At 43.7% G+C, this 22384-nt stretch overlaps 1 protein-coding gene across 1 annotated transcript; it reads right to left on the bottom strand.

Moving 5' to 3' along the window:
• Window positions 1-789: 789 nt before the first annotated feature.
• Window positions 790-7346, bottom strand: LOC130596252 (eukaryotic translation initiation factor 3 subunit B-like; the record flags this gene model as incomplete). Its single annotated transcript, XM_057403652.1, is given in 2 exon segments — window positions 790-902; window positions 6761-7346. Coding segments are annotated over 2 exon segments (699 nt in total), but the record flags the coding sequence as incomplete, so codon positions are not given.
• Window positions 7347-22384: the final 15038 nt, after the last annotated feature.

The following is a 22384-nucleotide window of genomic DNA, read 5'->3' as shown; positions in this document are numbered from 1 at the left end:
CCTACAGGAATTAAAATAGCAGAAATCAGGTAATACCCAAATACATTCCAGGAAAGGTCTTGAAATAGTTCCAAATGCTATTGTTTGGAGATTTTGTTAAATGCATCACAGAAATGGCTATCTTTCAGATTATGACATTATGAGCAAAGAATATTCCTTTGGCAGCAGAATGAATTTCAGTCACTTCTAGCACTTGTATATGCTCCGTCCTTACACAGGTCATCCACCAGAATCTTTTCACAGTGTTAGGGCATCAGCACTATACAGGATCCACCTGCCTTCTGCACATAACAGTGGGGTCTTGCAAGGGAAGATTGCCCCCATCTGTTTCTTCTAGAGATGATACATTTTTCTTTAGCTTTTCTACCACTAATTCCTTGTGCTTTCTCATTTTAACATTATTCATATTTCCAGAAGCAGAAGAAAGAACCGAAAGCATTAAAGTCCACATGAAGGGGAAATAATGTCCACACCTCAAACAGAAATAGTAGTCTTGTCTTTTCTTGACAGGCTAACATGTTTTGCTTTTACCTGGGTGCCAATTAACCAAGTTTGCTCTAAAGGGTGTAATGAAAAGACACATGAAAATTGTTTTCTTCAGTTTAATTGATCTTGACTCTGGACATTCTCTTGATTAATATGGATGACAATGGAAATTACACCAATTTTTATTTCCCAAACACTTAGAAAACTCATGAGTTAGCTGGTAACTTAGGCAACCCTTAATGCATACTGATGAATGCATTTTACTGGTCTATATTTATATATTTAAGGAGTCTAATAGTCTCTTTAAAACTTGATGATTTTGGCCTTTACTGTGTTGTCACAGCCACCGTCTGCTTCACTGAAAGGTACAAAATTGTTTCTTTCTCTCCCACAGAAGACAGCAGACATATCAGCCACTGGTAAAAAGGCAAATCTAAACAGAGAATACAAAGATACTGAGTCAGCATCATCTCCTCTAGATGGCTGTCATGGTGCAGCTACTTACATAATGTCATCTCCATACTTGACAACTGCTGAAAGCAGCGCACAGCAAAAGGTTTCTCGCACTGAGATGGTCCAGCACCAGCCTACCTGTTCTCCACTGGCTGCTCCCAGCCATATTCAGACCCTTACTGATGTTCCAAGTGGGCACACAGCTCTGGGTGGGCATATGCTGCAGTCACTAGGGATGGACAGAACAAAGAGGACTTAACTGGCTGCAGGCCAGTGTTTAAGTCATTGGAAAATACCAGCTTGGCATGGCCCCAGGGCAGTGGAGGGCACCCAGGCAAGTGTGGTGGTTGTCTCCAAAGAACCAAGCCTCTGGCTAGCCATGGGAATGGCACCATGGACTCAGAAATGATGCATTCAGCACAAGATACTGAATTTTCCTTGCACCCCAATTAAAGGAGAGAAGCAAATATTTTCTGGAATTAAGGCCTACATCACGTGAATGGGGAGGATTTCAACAGCCAGCAGCTGAGCTGAGCAGACAGCATTCCCCTCACTGGCAAGCCCTGAAGTGAGCAGGCTTTGGGAGCACACGGTGTTGGCACCTTGGGCCCCCATGCCAATAACCAGGTTAGCTGCATGGTGATCTTCATTTCTGATTCTCACAGGGAGAAAGATATGAAAGCACAAAGTTCTCAGAGGCATTCAGCTCATGGGATTTATTCTGTCCAGGCAGCTCCCTGTGAGCAGTCACTCTGCAGCACCTGCAGCACGGTAGCACTCATGGAACACAGTGGCTGATTTCCACTGATGGAACCAAAAGGTGTTTCCATGCTTCTAAAACCTCGCACTATCCACACCAGGGCCGTTGTATGCAAACCACCCATTAGACTGTCTCTGGACGGCAATTCTCCCAGGACAGGTTTTCAGCTGGTGCACCCCAAACCATGCCACAGCCCCTTGCAACCACTTGGCAGCAGAGTTGTCTGTGTCCCAGAGCTAGTGCTAGCCAGAGGTTGGGTTTTTTTTAGTTTCCCATTCAAAATCTTCAGGATTACTGTAGGTTCTGCAAAAGCTCAGCTCATATTACTAACTTAACTTACGTGTATCTGTGATTCAAAGTGGGATGGGGATGTGCACAGGGCTGTAGGGCAAAGCTGTGTGTGGTGAGGCTTTTGTTGATCCACCTCTTACACCTCATCATTAAACTGCTGTTTGTATTGTGAATCCATGTTTAGCAAATTATATTCATGAAATCATATATCATTCTCTCTGTTGAGATTTTTATCTATAGATGTCAATACATATGCCTCAGTCAGACTCCTCTATAACAGCACTCTGAAGCAGTCAATTACCAATCTTAATTTAACTATATTCTGGCAGAATGCTATAATGCATAGCAGACTCCCTATGGATCAGCCTGTAGTTCAAGGAGATGCCTTTCCATAAAGTGACAGAGTGCCTGCCCTGTCAGAGAACCACAGTACCACTGTCAGCCTCTGAAACACATGCTGAGGCCAGAATGATGTCTCTTCTGGCATCAAATCCCAAGATTCATGATTTGATCTCCACTAACAGTACATGATGAACTGATACAAAAGGCTTTATAGGAAGTGGGTGTGTTTATATGGATGAAACTTCTACAAGTAAGTTAAAGCATGCATTAGGACTGTGACAGAATCTGACAAAAATAATACCTTAAGTAAAACAAACAAACAAGCAAACAATTAAAGCCAGAGATGAGCTTTGCAGGTTTTGTGGCAGCTTTTATGTAAACAGTTTAAACTTTGTGCTCGCAGAGCCAAGACAGAGCAGAATGACTTCACTGGGTTCTGCTCAGCAGTTTTCTGTCATTAACTGGCACTGGCTTCTCTGTGATGTTGCAGGCATGATGATTTAGACAGTGGTACAGGACAAAGGAGGGGAAAATAATTCTTTTTAAACAAGGAAGGAATCAGTAATTCAAACTCCAAAGGCTGAGCCAAACATTTACTAATAAAATGACCTAGAAGACAGCATAAATTTTCACTGCTAGTCACTATATGTTGGCATACAGCACAATAACCCACTCCTTTGGGGTTTACTGATTCCAGGATGTAAGACAATGGGAATTTTTGTATAGAAAAAACATGATTGCTAACTTGTTCCTTTTTAATCAGTACTGAGCAAGCTAGAGGCCTTCACCCTGTTAGGAACACAGGATCTTGAAGGGCATGAACTTAGTTAACATAGTTTATTTCCCTACCTTGCTTCTTCCAGAATATTCTTGCTGCGATGTGATACCCTGGCAAGTTCTGGCCAGAGCTCTCCCTGTGCTCAGACTTCCAGTAAACGAGAACAAGTATTTCCATGGTCAAAAATACTTACCCTGTCTTTATCTGTCTTGCTTGTTTGCTTCCTTTATTGCTTTCTTGTTTTCTTGCGTTTTCTTTCTCTCTCTTCAAACCCCAACTCCCCTTTTCCTCCTTTTCTCAAAATAAAACTGAATTAGGAACTCTAACACTGGTAATATGAAGCCATCAGCAAAGAATAACATCTCTGCTCAGCCTCTGAAGCAAAGCAAAGTCCCTTAAGGACTAGCCATGTATTCAAGAGATTTTGCAAGCACTCATTTTCCCAGACAGTTCTGATACAAGAAAGAAGAAAAACCAGCGTGACTTTTACTTCTGTCAAGCCCTGCATAGTCTTCTCCCTAAAGCTCTGAATCAGATTTGGAGGATCAAGAATATATCCCAGTGATTTAAAAAGACTTGGCATCAGAACTGTGGATATCTTAAAGGATTTGAAGACATGTGCTCTGAAAGTTAAGCAAAAATGCGTGTGTTGTGCGTTACCTGGTGACTAACACACAATTTCTCATCTAATTTCATAATCTAACTAATGGACTGTGGGATGCCAACATTTATTCCAACATACAGCATTGCAGAACTGGGGGAAAAATACATAAATCTGGATTTACATTGGATGACAGGGTATTTTCATCCAGGGAGTATTTACTCCCAACATACACCTTTTTTCAGTGAGATCTTGAAATGCTGGAAAACTTAGATTAATCACCAGTGAAATACTTGAACATTATTATACTACAAGTAAAATCCTGTGGGATGTTTGCTCAAGAGAAATTGAATTTGTACCACCCTAACACAGATCAAACTCGGGACAAGTGAAGTGAAGGAGTTAGTTCTGTGAAATAACAAACAGAGAAGTAAAAAAATTATTTCTAATGATATCATTAAAATCAAAGTGGCTTTGACAGTATTAGCTTCTCAGGAATTAATTAACTAGAACCTACTGTGAGAATAATTGCACATAAACGATAATAATATTGATATTAGACCAGAAGCTGTGATGTCTATCGAGAATTAATTTGCAAAATCAAAACTCAAAGGAAGTCAATTCCATTTATGACCTTTAAAAACGCAATTAAACACAGGATGCACAAAATCTCACCAGAAAGCACATTTGTAAAACTACAATGTAAACCCTTGCATCTAAAAGATCCTTTTCTAAAATCACAAATACATGATCAGTATTTGAAGCATTTCCCTTTGTGTTTATTTCAAGAAAACAAGTGTGGTTTTTAATTTCTATATTCCTGGTCTACTAACTTAATTTTTCGTTGGGCTATTGCTCTCTGCTGATTTCTTGGGATAAATATGAAAAAACAACTTATATCCTTTTGCAGCTCTTCATCCCATGAGCACATGCTCCATGAACACATCGGCAAAGGAGAAATAAAAGGACCAGGACAGCCCTTGCCCCAAGAGTGCTGCAGCAGGGTTGGTCTCCAGTTCTCTGCAGGTCTGACCTGACACGGGCCCTGCTGAGCCAAGCCCATCTGCAGGTCCATGTCCCATTCCATCTCCATCCCATCCCTGTCCCCGTCCCCAGGGAGGTGCATGATGCCTGGGGCTGGGGCTGTCCCCAGCTGACCTGCTCCTTGCATGGCCCATGGGTCACCAGCCTCACCATGCTCTGCCACTGCTGGTGATATTTCCTATACCAATGCCAGGGACTATTCAAGGAATTCAAACAACTAATGCAGTGAAGCTGCTAAATTTGGCAGATTGGCTATAGAGAACCTTAAAAATCCATGTGGTTCTGAAATCAAGTAAAATATACATTTGGTAACAGCGTTATTGCTCTCCACATGTAACAGTGACACAGCATGGCAGATTGAGAGTGGATCCATAGAAATAATATCTGTCCAGCTGACTGGTAGTTGGGCTTTTTTTTTTTTAATTATTATTATTATTGTATATACATTTAACTGAGCAGGAGGCTTTGAAAGAACAGTAGATGGGAAAGAAAGAAGAGCATGCCTCAAAATAGCCAACTCTCAGCAAATTCTGCAGACCTGTTCTGCAAACTTGCTAGATCTGCTTACAATAAATGAATGAATAAAAGCTGCCACTATTGGTACCAACATTATCACATACCTCATTCTCAAACAGGGCTGCAAGTTTTGGCAAGGAGTTCCGTTCCACAAAGACGCAGCCAGCGCTGGATGGCCGTGCAGGCTCTTCAGCTGGCCTGTATGGCTATCACAACAGTGTGATTAGCCATGTGCTCATGGGGACAACAATTTTTATTAAGGGGCCTGTCATGGTTTAAGCCCAGCCACGCAGCTCATTCACTCACTCCCCCCCTTCCTCCCCACGCTCCCAGAGGGATGGGCAGGAGAATTGAAAGAATGTAACTCCCACAGGATGAGATAAGAACAGTCCAGTAACTAAGGTATAACACAAACCACTGCTGCTACCACCAATAATAATAATGATAAGGGAAATAACAAGGGAAGAGAATACAATACCACTCACCAACTGATACCCAGCCCAACAGAGCAGTGATCTAACCCTTCTGGGTAACTCCCAGTTTACATCCTGGGCATGACATGCTGTGGTATGGAATACCTCTTTGGCTAGTTTGGGTCAGGTGTCCTGTCTCTGCTTCCTTCTGGCTTCCCCTCCTCCCTGGCAGAGCATGAGACTCAGAAAGTCCTTGGTCAGACTAAACATTACTGAGCAACAACTGAAAACATCGGTGTTATCAGCATTGTTCCCAGGCCAAGAGTCAAAACCACAGCGCTGCACCAGCTCCTATGAAGGAGAAAAATGATTGCTACTGCTGAACCCAGGACAGTATCCATCCACCCCTTATTCCACATCATGCTCAGATCCCACATTTTCAATATACCATCACTCTTACCTCATATATATACATATATATATATACATCCAGAGAGAGAGAGAGAGAGAGATCATTCCTTAGTGCATGGACCAATCCCTATAAAGCTGCTGAGTCCATTCGGTGCATGATGTCAGGTTCCATCTCTTGTAACAGTCTTTTAGAGAAGGAGAGCCTGTGTGCAGTGTTCACACTTGTGAATAACCTGGGCAATGGTGCCCATTGCTAAGTCCACCCCTCGATCATGAGTCCATCTCTATATTGCATTTCTGCCCTGATGGCCTGAAGTGCCATGGGCCCACCAGCTCAAAATAATTCACCTTCCCCTTCAGCAGTTTCTGCGACTTGTTGCTAGGGACTCCATACAGCTGCCTTCCATCTCTGACTCTTCCAAAGCACTGGAAGGGCCCAGTGGGCTAGATACTAGCCCATACTGTCCCACACACCCTGCCACTAGTGATTGTCCAGACTTGGGGAAAACCTCTTGGTCCTCCTATATCTTTGTCTAACCTAGACAAGACCCAAACCCGAGTCTGATTAACTCTTGAGATCAGACCAAATGGTCGTGGGTAAAACACAGTCTCTGTGTGTGCCAACATGCTGATCCCCATCACAGTCAGCAGGCAGATCCCAAGGGTACCCAAAGGCCATTCAAAACCTTCAGAACTCTCAGTTGATGCTGCTGTACTTGTCACTGGGGCTGGAGTAGCTGCTGTGCTTGCCGGCTCTCCCACCACCAGCTTCTCTTTTTCTGAGTCCAGATCTTCCTCCTCTGCCTTGCTGGAAAGTGCTGCGTGGTCGCCTGCATTCTCCACTTGTCCCGGGTGCCCGAGGCTGGACCTGGCTGAGGCTCCCAAAGGCAGCATCTTGCTCTCCGCATCCTCCTGGGGCTAAGGCTCCCGGGGCTCTGCCGGCGGCTGCCGGGGGATGCTCTCAGCTGCTGCGGGGCTCGGCTCCTCCGCTGCCTTCTCCCGCTGCTCGGCAGCCGCCTCCTTCCCCTCCTCGACCACCCCGACCTCCTCCACCGGCAGCTGCTCCCTGCTGGCCTCCAGCCCCACTCCTGCCACTGCTTGGTCCCTGGGGCCGCTCTCCCGGGCCTCTTCAGCAGCCCCCGGCTCCCGGGGCCGCTCCCCCTCGGCTCCCCGCAGCCTCACGAAGAGGGAGGCAAGGGCGATGGCCAGGATGGTGACGAGCAGCCGGACGGCCAGGTACAAGTCCACGGCCACGTCCGTCCCGCCCTGCTGCTGGAGCCCACCTGTATTACAAGTCATGGCCATAAAGTACAGTGAGATAAGAACCTTAGCCCAAGCCCCACACTTGATAAACACCAACACAGCAAATACCAGCTGTAAGGTACGACATGCTGAAACTGTGTGATCAAGGGCAACAACTTTGAGAGCCAATAAATCAGCATTGTGACAGCAGAGTGACCATTAATCTGAAACAATGAATGCTTATCACAAATATGATTAGACACACTCTGGTCAGATCTGTCATTATTTCAACCCTTCGTGCTCCACCTTGGACGCCAAAAAGAACTGTCTTGGCTTAAGCCCAGCCACACAGCTCATTCACTCACTCCCCTCCCCTTCGTCCCCTCGCTCCCGAAGGGATGGGGAGGAGTAGTGAAAGAATGTAACTCTTACAGGTTGAGATAAGAGCAGTCCAGTAACTAAGGTATAATACAAACCACTACTGCTACCACCAATAATAATAATGATAAGGGAAATAACAAGGGAAGAGAATACAACACCTCAGCACCCGCCGACTGATACCTAGCCCGACCGAGCAGTAAACTAGCCCTTCCGGGTAACTCTCAGTTTACATCCTGGGCATGACATGCTGTGGTATGGAATACCTCTTTGGTTAGTTCGGGTCAGGTGTCCTGTCTCTACTTCCTCCCGGCTTCCCCTCTTCCCTGGCAGAGCATGAGACGCACAAAGTCCTTGGTCAGAGTAAACATTTGAGCAGTAACTAAAGACATTGGTTTTATCAGCGCTGTTCCCAGGCCGAACGGTTGTTCCCAGGATACAGTTGGCTTTATGGGCTGCAAGTGCACACTGAAGCCAGCTCATATTCATTTTCTCATCAACCAACACCCCCAAGTCCTTCTCTGCAGGGCTGCTGTGAATATCAAATACGCAATCACCCAGATTCTCTGTAGTATAACTGCAGGCAGGATCTAGACAATGCAGATGCACACTTGATTAAGGCCACATGAAAAATCATTATGTGGATTTGTGAAGATACCCATTAAGGTATCCATCTGTTTGGGTTTTTCACTTCCTTTGGCTCATAACAGGAAGCCTACATTAATTTCCTTTATAAAGTGTGTGCTCAACAAGAATTTAAAAGTAATCACATAAAAAAAGTAAAAGCAAGTAATATATGTAGAATGAAGATGTTTGGGAAAAATTCCTTCAATTATAGATGTTAATGTTTGTGTCCATTTAGCATCAAAAAGTAATTTTCTGGAATTGATGTATTAAAATTACTTGCAAGCTGATGGCTGCCAGATGTTAATAAACTATTCCTAAATGCTTATCATTAGGTATAATAATGGCTAAGCTTACAAAGTGTTTTGTGCTTATGTGCCTGTAAACCACAACATGAAGCGCAATGGCTATATACTCTTTTTTTAAACAAGTGTGATTTAAAAAACAGTTGCTTTCTACCAGACAATAAGAGGGAAAAAAAACGAACTTCAGCCCAGAATAGTCTAAGAGCTACCGTGGAAGCTAACACTCCATTTTGTGGTCAGTGTTCCACCTACAGGTACATTAATTTCTTGGCTAAACCTACATCCACTATTTGCTTAGTCAATCCCCATAAGCTAGATCAACCTCTGTAATGATTTGGCTGAAGTGGAAAAGAGTTCAACAGCAGATATTTTATACTCTTTTCTTCATATTATCCATCAAAAAGGCCTCCCCAGAAGGCCAACACAAAACCTGATACCACCTGGAGGCATTTGTGGCAGGTGTTGCCTATAATGCCTTTTCCTAGTGCAGTCTTGGGCTGGGAAGACTGCTTCTGGAGGATGCCTACAGCAGAGGTACAGAAGAATTGTTTTTCTCTCCAAAATGTTTATTTTCTAAATTTTGTGCTTTTTTTATGTATCTCCTGCATTTTTTTATTTTATTTTTTTTTTACTAGTGACAGTAATGTAATCCGTGCACTCCAAGCACTTGCTGTATTAACTTTAAAAGCCACAAAGGAGTTGCTAAATTTCTGCCATGCTGTACTCCTCAGCAGTATGGAGGGATAGGAGATACCCTGAACTAACTTCCCTCCAGTAATGTGTGTTAGGGGAGTTCATTTGTCAAATCTTAGTCTATTTAACATTGCACTGAACTCAGCAGAGCTGGCTTTCATTCCAGCTTGATTAAATCTAGCTAGGAGCTAAGGGAGTGGTGATCCTAGCCAAAATCTCACAGAGCCTGACCTGCAGGGTTGGGGATGCCTTAGCCCTCCCAGGTAGAGCTGAGATTTGCTGTGTAATTCTTCTGTGCCTCCCTGTCTGCAGTTTTGTAGGAAGGGAGAGGCTATGGCTGCATGACAGGGGACAAGACTGAAGCACTGAGTTGCAATTGCTACTAGGAGAGAATGGGGTTGGTTTGGCATCTGTTCATACAGGTAGGGAGGGGCACAGCTTTCCTGGGAAAGGTCTGCATCCCCCATGCTGGGAAATCTTGCTCTCAAGCAGCAGCAGGCTCACTTCATGGGGCTGTGCCAGCAGAAGAGCCCAAAAGAGCTCTGTACTTTCAGCAGGAGGAGAAACAAGCACTGGGGCCTGCTTCCTCCATGCTGAAGCTGCTACCCCACAATGCATGCACCAGAGACAGCTCTGCACATCCACAAGGACACTGACCTCGAGGAACAACTTTCACCAGCTCAAAATCTCCCTATGTTTGTGGCTCAGTGCTTTTCAGTTGTGCTCAGAGATCTTCGCTTTCCTCATGTATGATTCATGAGATTTAGCAGCTACACATTGTTATGGAAATCATTAAAGCACACATGGAAAATCTAATTTTCTATACCACTTTGATTGGTTTGCAATGTCTCAAATCAGCTAACAGAGGGAGTGAGTTTTTAGCTGGAAGAATTTTTTAAACCACTGCATTCATTTCAGTATTGTATTTTCTGTTTACTCCTATCCTGCCGTGTAAAATTTCTCTCCTTATTCTTTCTTTGGATGAAGTACAACTGGCTGAGTTTAGCACGTATGCTAAAGACCTGAACAACTTGACTGACTTGTTTATATCCAGTCCTCAAATTCTAAAAGTCCCAACTGTCTAAAAGCATCACTCTTCCTTCAGAGAAATATGGGAAAGTAACATGAAAATGTGGAGGTATCTCCCTATAGCTATCCCTTTTGTATAGCCTCTGGGATTTACTCAGTGCTCTCAGGCCCCCAGATCCCTCTGGAAAGATGGGCAGGTGGCTCTGACCCCACCTCTGAGCTCTAGCCACTAAATGTCAAGCTCCCCCACATACCACCCTCAATGCAGTAACTGGAAAGGGGGTAAAATATAGGATTTTTCTTACTGCCCAGTTGGTAAACGTACCCCAAATCTGTCACAAGGACAAGTATGCTTTGTTTTGTTTAATTGCCCTGGGGAGTTTCAGACCACAGCTCTAGCTCCCTGAGGGACTCAGCAGGGCACTGACAGGACTGTTGCTGCTGTTGTGAGGACTTTAGTATTGATGAGGAACGTCAGCTTTCCCTCTTGGAAAGTCAGCAGCAGCAGGAGAAGTGGAGGGCTACAGGCGCTCATAGCAGAAGAAGAGACAGTGCCTGAAAAGACACAGCCTTTGGGCACTGCTGGGCTGCCTTGGGGAGGCTGGCAGTGCCAGGGTACATGGCTGCCATGGGGCACAAAGCCCTGACCAAGGCTAAGGAAAGTATCACCTTCCCTGCGTGGTCCTTTCCCTCCCCACTGTCCTCTCTCTGATTTCCCCGCTACCGTAATTCCGTTCTACCTAATTGGATGTCAGTATTGAAGTAGTAGCCCAGGTAAGTGATGGATTGGAAAAAACATCACAGCTGAGAAAGCACCGTCAGGAGTCAAAGTCCTTGCAAAAAGGCAGTGCTTTCCCTGGCCAAAAATGCTTCTTTTCTCTATCTAGGCAGGCACATTCTCTGCACCTCCACTCAGGGTCCCCTGAGCTGAGTGTTCTCAGCCATGACTCGGTGGGGACCCAGGAGTTTGAACTTGAATAAGGCCTCAAACTGGCTCATTAGCTAGGGGGGTGACGTCAGCAGCCCCTGTTTATGCCTACTGACAGAAATCAGGCACCTCCTGACTGAAGTAACAGCTGAGCAATGTTTTCCTGAAGATATCAGTGGCGCCTACCTGGTGGGACCAGGCACCTATGTACCTTTGAGGTACTTGGCCAAGGAGATTAAGTGACTTGCCCACGGTCACACAGGAAATCTATGGCAGAGCCAGGAACTGAAACCAACTTTCAAATTACTTAACCACAAGATTATCATTCTTCCATGTATTAAATTATTAATTCTGATGCTTGTCAGGAGGCCTGAGGCACGGGATGGGTGCTTATTAATTGGAGCCAGACACACAAACATGCACATTGATTTATGCATTCATATATTTAAAACTGGATGAAAGAACTATCTCGTATCTCATTTGGATCTTACTTTAGTTGCTCTCCTCCTGGTTTACATAGAGTTGAGGATGCGCTGGAAGGCGACCAGTTTTCTCCCATATGGGGAACATTTGCTTATGGGTCTATACATGTAGTTGGATTCATTAGAAGTTGGGAAGGTTGGTTTCATCGTGTATCACCCCAGTCCATCTTTCAGATTTAGACATTGTTGTCACACATTCCTGGCCAGGGCTTGTTTCTCCGTTAAGCCAATGTGGCAACAGTATATTTTCTCTAGTCTGGGTTTAGTTCAATTGTTTGTAATACCTGCGGTCCTTTCATTATTCTTTATTCCCTTGAGAAATGAAAAAAGAAAATACCCAGGGAAGATGGAGGACAGTAACACTGCCAAGGTTTAGGCAGTGAACTGGGATGCCTATGTTAGGAAATGAGTCTCCCTCTCCTTTTGGAATCAGTGGACAAAAGTAACTTCTCTGGGGTGACTCAGAGAGGAGCCTCAGCTGTATGCTCTGACTTGCCCACTGGGGGAGACGCTTTGTCTGCCCTGACTGTCAAGGGAAGCCAGAGAGGAAAGGCTGGCAAACACAGGCATTTAAATGTATGTGCTTTGAATATGTTCCTCCGACCTTGCACACCACCTATTTATGCTTGAGGTACTGTGATGAGGCACATGGAAATAATGAACTTTTTTTTCAGATATTGTATTCTGAACTGATATGTAGCCAGAGAGGGGATAAACCAGCAAGATTAAACTCATCTGTAATGATGCTAATGTGAATAACCATAGGTGCATTCCCATTCCGGTGTCAAGAAAAGGAGGATGGTCAAGGCCTTTGTGGCATCTAACCATAGCCTTCACATTCAGCTGCCAGCAAGCAAACTGAATACCAGCTATTTCCTGGGCAGGGGAAGGAGGTGGTACCAGGGCCATCACCAACACAGGGTGTTTTAAGAAAGCCAAACTCCAGAAGTGGTGGGACCAGAGCTGAATTTGCACCTTAGACTGCAGCAACTGTAAACCCCCATCAGCAGCATTTCACTGAGTGACATGCACCCCATCTGCTCCATAGCTGTACACTAATCACATGGACAACTTCCTACCAGCCACCAGGAGTTGTATGCGGTCTCTAGGTAACATCAGTCACCTATCTTAAAATATCCTAGGGCAAAATATTTTGGGGTTAAGTTGCATTTTCATCAGATTCTAATAATCAGATAAGTAGGTTTTGTAAGCAAGGTTGTTGACTTTTAACTTATGTAACTTGGTAACCAGCTACATATCTGGGTATTTGCAATTAGCATTTTACTGTTCTAAAAGATTATGGGAGCACTTCACTGTGTAGTGTATTTCAGCCTGCAACAATTCATTAATGTAAGGAATTAATATTATTACTTATCATAGATAAAGGCCTGAAAGACTTAAATGCAACCAAATAAAAGTGTGCGAGTTGTTAGTGAAAGGTAGAGATTGTTCCTTGTTCTCCCCTACTCAGAAGGATAAGATATGAAGTACCTCCTATATATACATAGCATACAATGTCTCCTTCTTCTGCAGCTTGCCAACAAAATGCAAGCAGCTTGTGGTTCAGCATTTGGATTATTTGAATAACACTATATGTGCTTTAGCATGGCAAATACAAGCATGATACAGAGAAGGCGTGAGTAATGGGTAGACACAGTGGCAAGTAACATCGAATACTGAGTGAGGAAAATGTACCCTATCAGCTTTCCCATTGAAAGCCAGTGTAATCTTACCTTTTCTGTGTCTGTCTCTCTTACTGGCGTTTGTACTATATACAGTCACAGTCAAATAATAATGCTATAGGTCTCAGTGGAATTTACTGGGTTCTTGGACCTTCTGAAATTTAGGCTACTTACCCAGTATCCTAGTTTTGGTTTCTCTTACAGACATATCTTCATCTAGCTGTTCTGTGATAATAGTGGGTATTTTCAGATAGCAAATCTGCATATAGATACCAAATCTTAATTTTGGGCATCTGCTCAGACATATCTGGGTGCTACTTAGACAGGTGTCTTTAAAAATCTTTTTTTTTCCTCAAAAAGCTACCCAACTTCAGCAAGTTTTCCCTATTTCTCAAGCAGGGTAAGGTCTGCACCTAAGTAAGGTGGTAAGCCCAGACGAGCTGACATTGGCAGTGTGCAATCCACAGGTCCTTGAGCACAGAGGCAGCCTCTCTACAGCCACCGCTTTTGGAGAAGTTGGAAAGGTGTGGCCCAGCATAGCCAAGTTATTTTAGCCAGGCCTAGACACACAAGCACGGACAAAACTGGCTTTGGTTTGGGCTGAGAGCTCTCCTCACAGCTGCCTCTCAGCATGAGCACACTGCCACACTATCACAGCCTCATAGCACTGGCCTGCAGCTTCGTGTTGGGTCAACTTGGACAGCAGAGCCCACTTCTGCCCACCCTGCTGGGTGGGCATGCCTTGCATGTCCTCAGAAAACTCATTCCAAATGCTCAGTCACCACACACTTGTTTCTAAATACCCTCCTCCCTAGATCTCGTGATAGTGCTGTAAAATCCTTTGGCTTTTCTTGGGGGGGGGGGGTTGGGGAGAGGGGTTTCTTTCCTTCCTCCATTTCTTGTGTTTCCCCTGTAAGCATCAACTCCTTGTGTTTATCCTTGCTTGGCTGCTGCCCAGAATGCTGCCATCAAAACACATCTGTAGAGTAAGTGGTGAGTGTTTTAAAGGAATGTAAACAGCCAATAAATTGTTATGGGCTTTGCCCACAGAATCCATGCAGCTTTGATTGTTGGTACTTGTTTTATTTTGTTTCATTTGTTGTTGGAAATGCCTTGGGTTTGTTTGTTTGTGCCAGATAACTGCTGTGAGCCCCATAGAATGAGTCTGACAACGTGCAACGCAGTTTTGAGTTACTTTGGGCAAAACTTCAGGGCTGCTGAGAGGCTCCTGAAAGCAGCAAACAGGTTAAGGCAGGCTGACCTCTTCTCTTGGCTTCGTTATAGGTGCCTGCAGAAATATCACAGCAGATTCAGGCATGTGGATCAAATAAGAAATGTTGTGCCTTTTACTACATGGTTTTCCATAAACTTGGGCAAGCTGCTGTCCCTAGTATACTAGTATTACTGACAGGGAGAACAGGTTGTTTATTCGAAGGCAGTGGTGGCTAATGCAAAAGGCGACTGCGGGCTCCTGGTGAGAAGAGGAGCAGAAGGTAAAGGAGGGGAGCAGAAGACACTGTGGGGACTTTGTCCACAACCTCCTACTTAATCCAAAGGAGTCATTTGTTCAGCTGCAGCTGTCACAGCTTGATTCAGCTTCCGGAAATACACCAAGAGAAGTGCATCACCTCCTATAATTTTTAAGCTGTCAGAGATGCTGTAAGGTCTGTGAACTGTAACATGGTACATGACCAAACCTTTGCACTGGACTTGTGCCACAGGCTGTCCACACTTGATCATTTGATCACTGGACCTGCAACAGTAAATTATGTGGTCACCTAGGTGGGAGAGTCAAAGAGAAGTGGCCAAAAGCTAACCTCATTGTTCACAGTATGCCAGTGGCTTCAGAAAATACTTCATTAACCACAGTGGTGTGAAAACTGGGCGGCGCTTTGACTCTGATGCCATGACTGACAGCACCCTACCAGTCCCGTGCTGAGTACCCTCTGCATATGCAGAGTAATTTACCCACCAGCTATGGCCAGGAGCTTTCATGTGTTCCCCATGATACATACTTGCTTGGCTAATTTAAAACTTTTTTTGCATGAGAATCAAACGAGAAGCAAATCTGTGGGAAACTGATTTCTTTTATCTTAATAATGTTGCTTGTAGGGCTTGGAAAAATCGATGACTATGGAGAAGGGGGCAGCAGTATGTCTTTTCTCAGAGACACTTACGGTAGGAATGGGAATATGTGCTCACAGAGAACACTTGATTAGAAAACTATGGTAAGAATCTTGCTCTGCTCTCACTTCAGCCATACCCTTTTAGGAGAAGAGCCAATTGCTTAAATTTCTGTTGTCAAGTTGAGGAAATTTAGACGTGTAATTGAGTGCTTTGGGTAATATGTTGAAATGTAAGAGAAGTGGTGAAAAGACCCATTCAGAACATGCACAAAGGTCGAATTTTGCCACCCCTTACTCTGCTATGCATTTCCTGTTCCTAACTGGATGCATACCTGTGGAACATGAAAAAAGGGGAGATGTGAGGCTCGCTGCTGCTGCCCTGCTATAGGCCTCTCTTTTCCACCTGACAAGAAATAATGATGTGTTAGGAATATGTTTGTTTTGAACCAGTTGTTGACATATAACTTGATTATTATTTTACTTTTGCTGATGCCTAAGGGCAAGACAGAGATTGCAACACACAAAGCAGATAGCTAAAACAAGCAGTGACTAAAGAAAGAGGTATCTGGCAGGAACGTATAGACCACCTAAGTGAGGCACTTAGATATTCTACTTAAGGAGAGATTTCTGCCTTTAAACATTGATCCAGAAAGCTTTGTATGTCAATCAGGGACCGGGACAGAGCAAACCATCAGGACATGGTAGGCAAAGGGGGACACCTGAATCTCTGCCACCCTTTGGCCCTGCAGCGCCTATTTCAGGGCTATGTTCAGTTCCTTTGTACACAGAATGCAGAGACCTTCATGTTCATGACAGAGGTAATGGTCTCCTATGAGGGCAGAAGTGCCAAGCCTGACTCCATGCTGATGGTACCAGGCTGTTCCTTGGACAGAATGTGAGCTGCAGCCCCCCTTAGAAGAAGGATCTGGATAATCCCTGTCTCCCAAGGGATTATAATCCTTATCTTTAACCACTAGCATTCACATAGGAGGCATGAGTAACAAATTTGTCCCCATCCTCCTGTTAGACCCCAGCTCCCGCTGACAGGTCATGGGGCAGAAAAAGAGCAAGTTGAATGGAGCCCAACCCCATAGCTAGCAAGGTGCAGGGAGCAGCCTGCTGTCCATTGGCCACCCTCCAGCTGAGAGGCAGGCAGTGGGACTCCTCTTGGAGCAATCTCCTTCCACAGCCAAGGTGCGGGCAGGCACCCAGCTGGCAGTGGCCATGGTTTCACAGCTCCTTTCTGCAGCAGCTGTACGTGAGGGAACTGGCAGCAAAAGCCCACTTCTCCTGGCCCAAGGCTCAAAGTGGTAATTACAGAGTGGAAAGAGCTGCTCTTCACACGTGGCCAGCGCCAAGCCTATTTCCTATTACATCAAGGAGCTCCCCAAGAGAGACCTGTGCTCTCCTCCACACCCAGCCAAGCCCAGATCATTGAGAAATTTTCCATGCAACCAGAGAGCACCTGCATATCTGCATGAACCCTCCTGGGAAGCAGATTCACCTGGACTAGGTCCGATAGACAGGCCAGGCCAGGACAGAGGTGAGTCTGACAAAGAGAGGGGGTCATAAGTGGTGGCTTTGAGTGTGCTGTCCTTTTGTCCCTAAGGAACAGCAGTGCTGTCGTGGGACAGCCTCTGAACACTTTCTGGTCTTTGCTTGCAGATGAACTATCAGAACCCTTTTAGGGGTGAGTGACATAGCTCAGGGTATGTGTGGGGTTATGCACCATCCTGCAATCCTGCTTTTGTCCTAGCTGGGGCAGAAGGGAGAGGCAGGTGTGGAGTGATGGATCTGGGCAGCAGAAGGAATGTTTTGCAGAATATCACCTGCTGCAGGGCCAGCATGGGGTCTTGGGGATGCGACTGGTAAGGCAGAGGCTGCAGGTCCACAATGCTTCCTGAGCATCCTTGTGTGCTTGAGCATAGCAGAGACCTTCAGGGTGCTCTGGGCCTCCCTGATGCTATCGCAGGCACTGCAGCAACTGCACCGCTTCACTGATGATACAAGCTGGAAAGATGTGTTTCAGCTTAAGGCTGCAAAATTTATCAGAACTATGTTTTCCTTGTCCAACATTTGAGTATCTGGAATTTCTGTCTCAAACTCATGGCTCTCTCAGCTGCTTGGTGTGCATGCCTAATGTCTTAAGCAGGAAGGAAGAGACTGCTTAAAAAAGAGATTTAATTTAAATATATCAGTGCAATATATCTAGTGCTCTGCATCATTTACTAGTTTCTCATTTACTACTTTCCACTAGTCTGCCTGGAAAGATCTCAGACTGGCACAGGACTTGTAAAGAAGTGTGCCTCCTCCAGCAGTACATCAAATGGTTAAAGTAAAACAAATGAAACACAGTGGTATTGATAGTGAGTTTAAAGAGTAGCAGCAATCTAACAACCCCCCTCCTGGGGTCCAACTCACCTGGAAATACTTGGAAATACTCTGGTTTATTTAATCTGCACCCGAGTGGTGAGTCCAGCTTCAGATTTGGCTCTGATGTCTCTTGAACTCCAGGGTCACTACTTTTCTCTTTAAACACTTCTGTAAGAGTTCTACCAAAAATTATACCAAGTGAAGTCCTGTACAGGATAATGAGTCTGCATATTCACTTTGGGAATACCACTGCCTTCCTCCTGGTTATTTGTCCTGGTAGGTTGGGCCCACAGGCATTACAGCAATGTAGTTTATTCAGGTAAATGGTGTCCTTCAGACATGTTTATGAGGACCATCCATCTTGCAAGTATTTTCATCACTACATTTAATTTCCAATTGGTCATATGAAAAAATGTGATATCCCCTAATTTTTCTAAGCCATTCTTCATTTTCATTCTTGTGGTTTCAGGATCTATGTATAATATGACACTTGTTACAGTGATTTATGGCTTTAGGTTAACAATATGCTGTATGTGGTGTTAATTGCACTGGATGGAATCCAGAGGCTTTAAAATGCTCATCTTCCCTCTGTGCTAATGAGCTTTGATCTCTAAGGTGTCAGCAGGGGTTATTTATTAGAGCATCATGTTTGTGATTCTCCACAGCAGATTGAGTGTCAACACTGTCATCCAAGCACCCTCCATTCCCTTCTTCTCAACATAGTTTTGATACAAGAATAAAACTGGTTTGCGCTTTGGTAGTGTCTGAAAGCACCATTTTGGCAGTAAGGGTATAATGGGAGTAAATATAGGAGTTCAGGAACAGCTACTGAAAGAGAAACTGGTCGGGTTTGAGAAAAATATGCCTTATAATAACCAGAGAATATGTTCTCTGGTCTCTCCTGATCAGAGAATGAGTTATGAAGTATTTTATTTGAAGTGGATGGAGTCATTTTGTCTATAGGTTTGAGCAGGTGGTGAGAAATTCAGAACTCCTGATAGCTAATAATAGCTCTGAGAGACTTTCCTTCTATGGTTTTATGGTAGTCATTTATTCTGCCTATTCAGGTTTCCCACTTCCCAAACAGGGCTAAATGCTTTTTACTTCTCTCAGATAAGAATAGGTTAATTGGTTAACATCCACAGAAGAGATGTACTGGATAAAGCTAAGCACTGGCTTTCACAAGAAGTCTGATCAGTTCAGGCATTACCTCACATGAATCTATCTAATGTTTGACAGCATTTCTATCAAACATTTCAATCAAGCAGCAAAACAAGTGTACATACTCTGTGAGAAAAGCCTAAAACCTTATATTAATATGTCAATGTGGTAACACTTCAAAAATGAAATGATAAGCAGAAAGGACACATAGGAAAGAAAATGCAACAATTCTGCTGTGAAGTGTTTCTTACAATATGCACTTGATATTATCAACTGTAATATGTTCTGCTGCAGATTTAACTGGAAAAACAGGAATTAAATACATGTATAACCAAGGTAGCTGCATCAGTGTTACACCTGGTTCCTTATACTGTAGTTGATGTAAAAGTTAGAACTTTTTTTTTTAATTACCTGGTTAATCCGGTCTTTCCCATGCTTTTTTTTGAAGACAGAATGTTTATGTTTCCTCCATGTTTTCATTTTTTGGACCTTGTAGTTATAGCGTTGTATTGATATAGATTTTTTATTTAATTGCCATGTTTATTTTGAATTCAAACCAACCTGTCTGCACTTAATAACATGAACAATTATTCTCAGCAAGATTCTCACTGTGCCAGCTGAGTGTCCTCAGAAGATATTTTTTTTAATTGCTTTATATGTTCCTTTTAATTACATTCCTTTCCCAAGCGATTATATCCTCATATAGGCCCCATTCCTGCAAGCTATCCTGGCACAGAAACAGAGAGTTAAAGGCAGAAGAGTGCTGGGAACTACTACCAGGCAAAAAAAGGCATTTTGGTCAAAACAGAGGGATGCCAGGAAGGCTGTAAGCCTTGCAAAGGCTTCTCTCTGGTGGAAAAAAACTAAAGAAAAAGTCAAATAGTTCTGGAGGTCCAAGGGAGCAGAGCTGTAGTTATCCACCCGGACAATCTCATGGAGGACCAGAAGGAGGTATGAAGTACATAATGGGTCTTCCTTTGGGGGGAAAAAAATACAGTGTGCCTGTGGCTCAGCCCCCTGAACTTTTAGGACTGAAGGGTTAGGGCTCATCTGTTGCTTGAGAAGAGAGGTGCAAACGTGGAATGGTGCTCCCAGGGGAGACTTTGCAGAGAGGAGCTGTGGTGTCCAGAAAGATCCAGCACACACCATCTGCTCCAAGGCTATGACTTGGAGAGGAAGCAAAGCTCCAGGGAAAAGTCCACCCTGGTCACCAAGATTTTTCCTTAGGAAGGAAGAAAAGTACTGGGGGAATATATTTACCATCATAAAGGTTAAAATGCCTGTTACACTTATACTGGAAAAAGGGCATTTGCCAACTTTCAGCAACTGCAGTGAATTGTGCAGAAACCAAGTCCCATTCCATCCCAGAACTACAAGTGTTGTGGATCTTTGCGGACTTGGTTTAGCAGAAAGAAGAAAGTGTTCAGGAGTTCTGGCCTCAAGTGTGTCTATTTTTAAAGGTCCTCCAATGCAGGTCTCAAGTTCTGTCTTAGAAATACCAGCCAGTTATAGTGGTTTGATTCACAACAAAACCTTTCAGGTTAAACGAGCTGGGAGATAGACACAACCATAGCAATAGCTGACAACTGGCAATATTAGAATCATAGAATCATAGAATAGTTAGGGTTGGAAAGGACCTTAAGACCATCTAGTTCCAACCCCCCTGCCATGGGCAGGGACACCTCACACTAAACCATGCCACCCAAGGCTCTGTCCAACCTGGCCTTGAACACCACCAGGGATGGAGCATTCACAACCTCCTTGGGCAACCCATTCCAATATTGATTATATAATCCATATTGATTGATTACCAGCTAACAAGGATGATGAATGTCTGTTATCTCACTAACTGGAGCCAAGGAACCAAATATGGACAGTTCTAAAATTTTAGAGCTAGGTAGGACTATCTACATAGATGAGCCAACCACTTCAGCATGCCTTTCCTTCACCAGTCTTCATTTCTTCAGCTCAGACTGAAGATTGAACTATCTTTGATGATAAAACTGTGCCTCTTACTTTATATTTGAAAGTGTCTTGATTTTAGCTACTCCATCTTGTTATATTTTCTAAAATGAAAATGGTTCTATTGTCTTTAGCTGGTGTATCCCAGGCACATGGCAGGTCCCAGCATGATGAGATTTAATTAAACAAAACCACGGTTCATGTTTTCAGATTATTTTTTCCCTAAAAATCTGAACAAAACAACAATATTTGGTGGAGGGTTTTTTTAATTTTAATGCAAGTTGCATTTCTGACATTACCAGGCAATGGTAATTGACTATAAAAAATATTAGTTAAAGCAATATATCATTTATAAAGAATGGTCCATCCCTGGCGGTGTTCAAGGCCAGATTGGACAGAGCCTTGGCAATATGGTCTAGTGTGAGGTGTCCCTGCCTATGGCAGGGGGGTTGGAACTAGATGATCTTAAGGTCTTTTCCAACCCAAACCATTCTATGATTCTATGATTCTCACTCATACTCACCTTGCAGTTGGAATTTCTACTTATTCAGACCTTGGCAACTGAAAGAGTTAATTTCACATTCTGCACAAATTCAGTGGTGGAATCAGGAACAGCCTTCATTAGGAATGCATGATTAGCTGCCTGGTAATGATGACCCTTAAATCCTTAATTTGGTTATTGATTTCCAAAATACAGCCACCCTTCTATAACAGTAACCTACACTCTTGATGTCAAGGTTAATGACATTACATTAACTGTATTCAAGTGCATATTGTTCAAATGAACTCAGCTTATCATCCAATCCAGATTGCTCCCAAGTGTCACCTCTTTATTTAACAGCTAGCAGCCATAATTAATTTTTTGTAATATTTTTAAAGCAAAGCTGCCTCATAAGTACTAATGAGCTTGGCTGAGTATGCGTATGAGAGAACACAAGGAAGGAAATTATGCAAATTTTAGTTCTGACTTTCTTAAATTCTTCCTTTGACTTTTAAAAGATGAAAAATAGCTTTTACCAGGTGAGATGGTGTTGCCTTTATGGAAACAGCTCTTAAAGGACTTCTTTGTCATAATTTGTCCACTTCTTCATCAAGTTTTACAGGGAATGCAGCCAGTGTTGTGATCTCCACCTCAGGTCTAGTGTCTAGAAGGTAGAAAAGAAACAGAAACGAGCTGTGTTTTCTCTGTCTGCAGTGGGTTTTTTTCTCCACAAAGTGGTTCCCACTCATGTCACTTCAGTGAAGAGGCTGATGTTTGGCAGCTTTTGATTTCTTCAAGGACTCAGTCCATCTGCTTGAGAAAA

The sequence above is a fragment of the Pezoporus wallicus genome, unplaced genomic scaffold (assembly GCF_028554395.1).
Source record: "Pezoporus wallicus isolate ANWC-B61680 ecotype Strahan unplaced genomic scaffold, APGP_CSIRO_Pwel_v1 contig_7274, whole genome shotgun sequence".
NCBI lineage: Eukaryota > Metazoa > Chordata > Aves > Psittaciformes > Psittacidae > Pezoporus > Pezoporus wallicus.
This window is presented reverse-complemented; position numbering and strand designations above follow the sequence as displayed.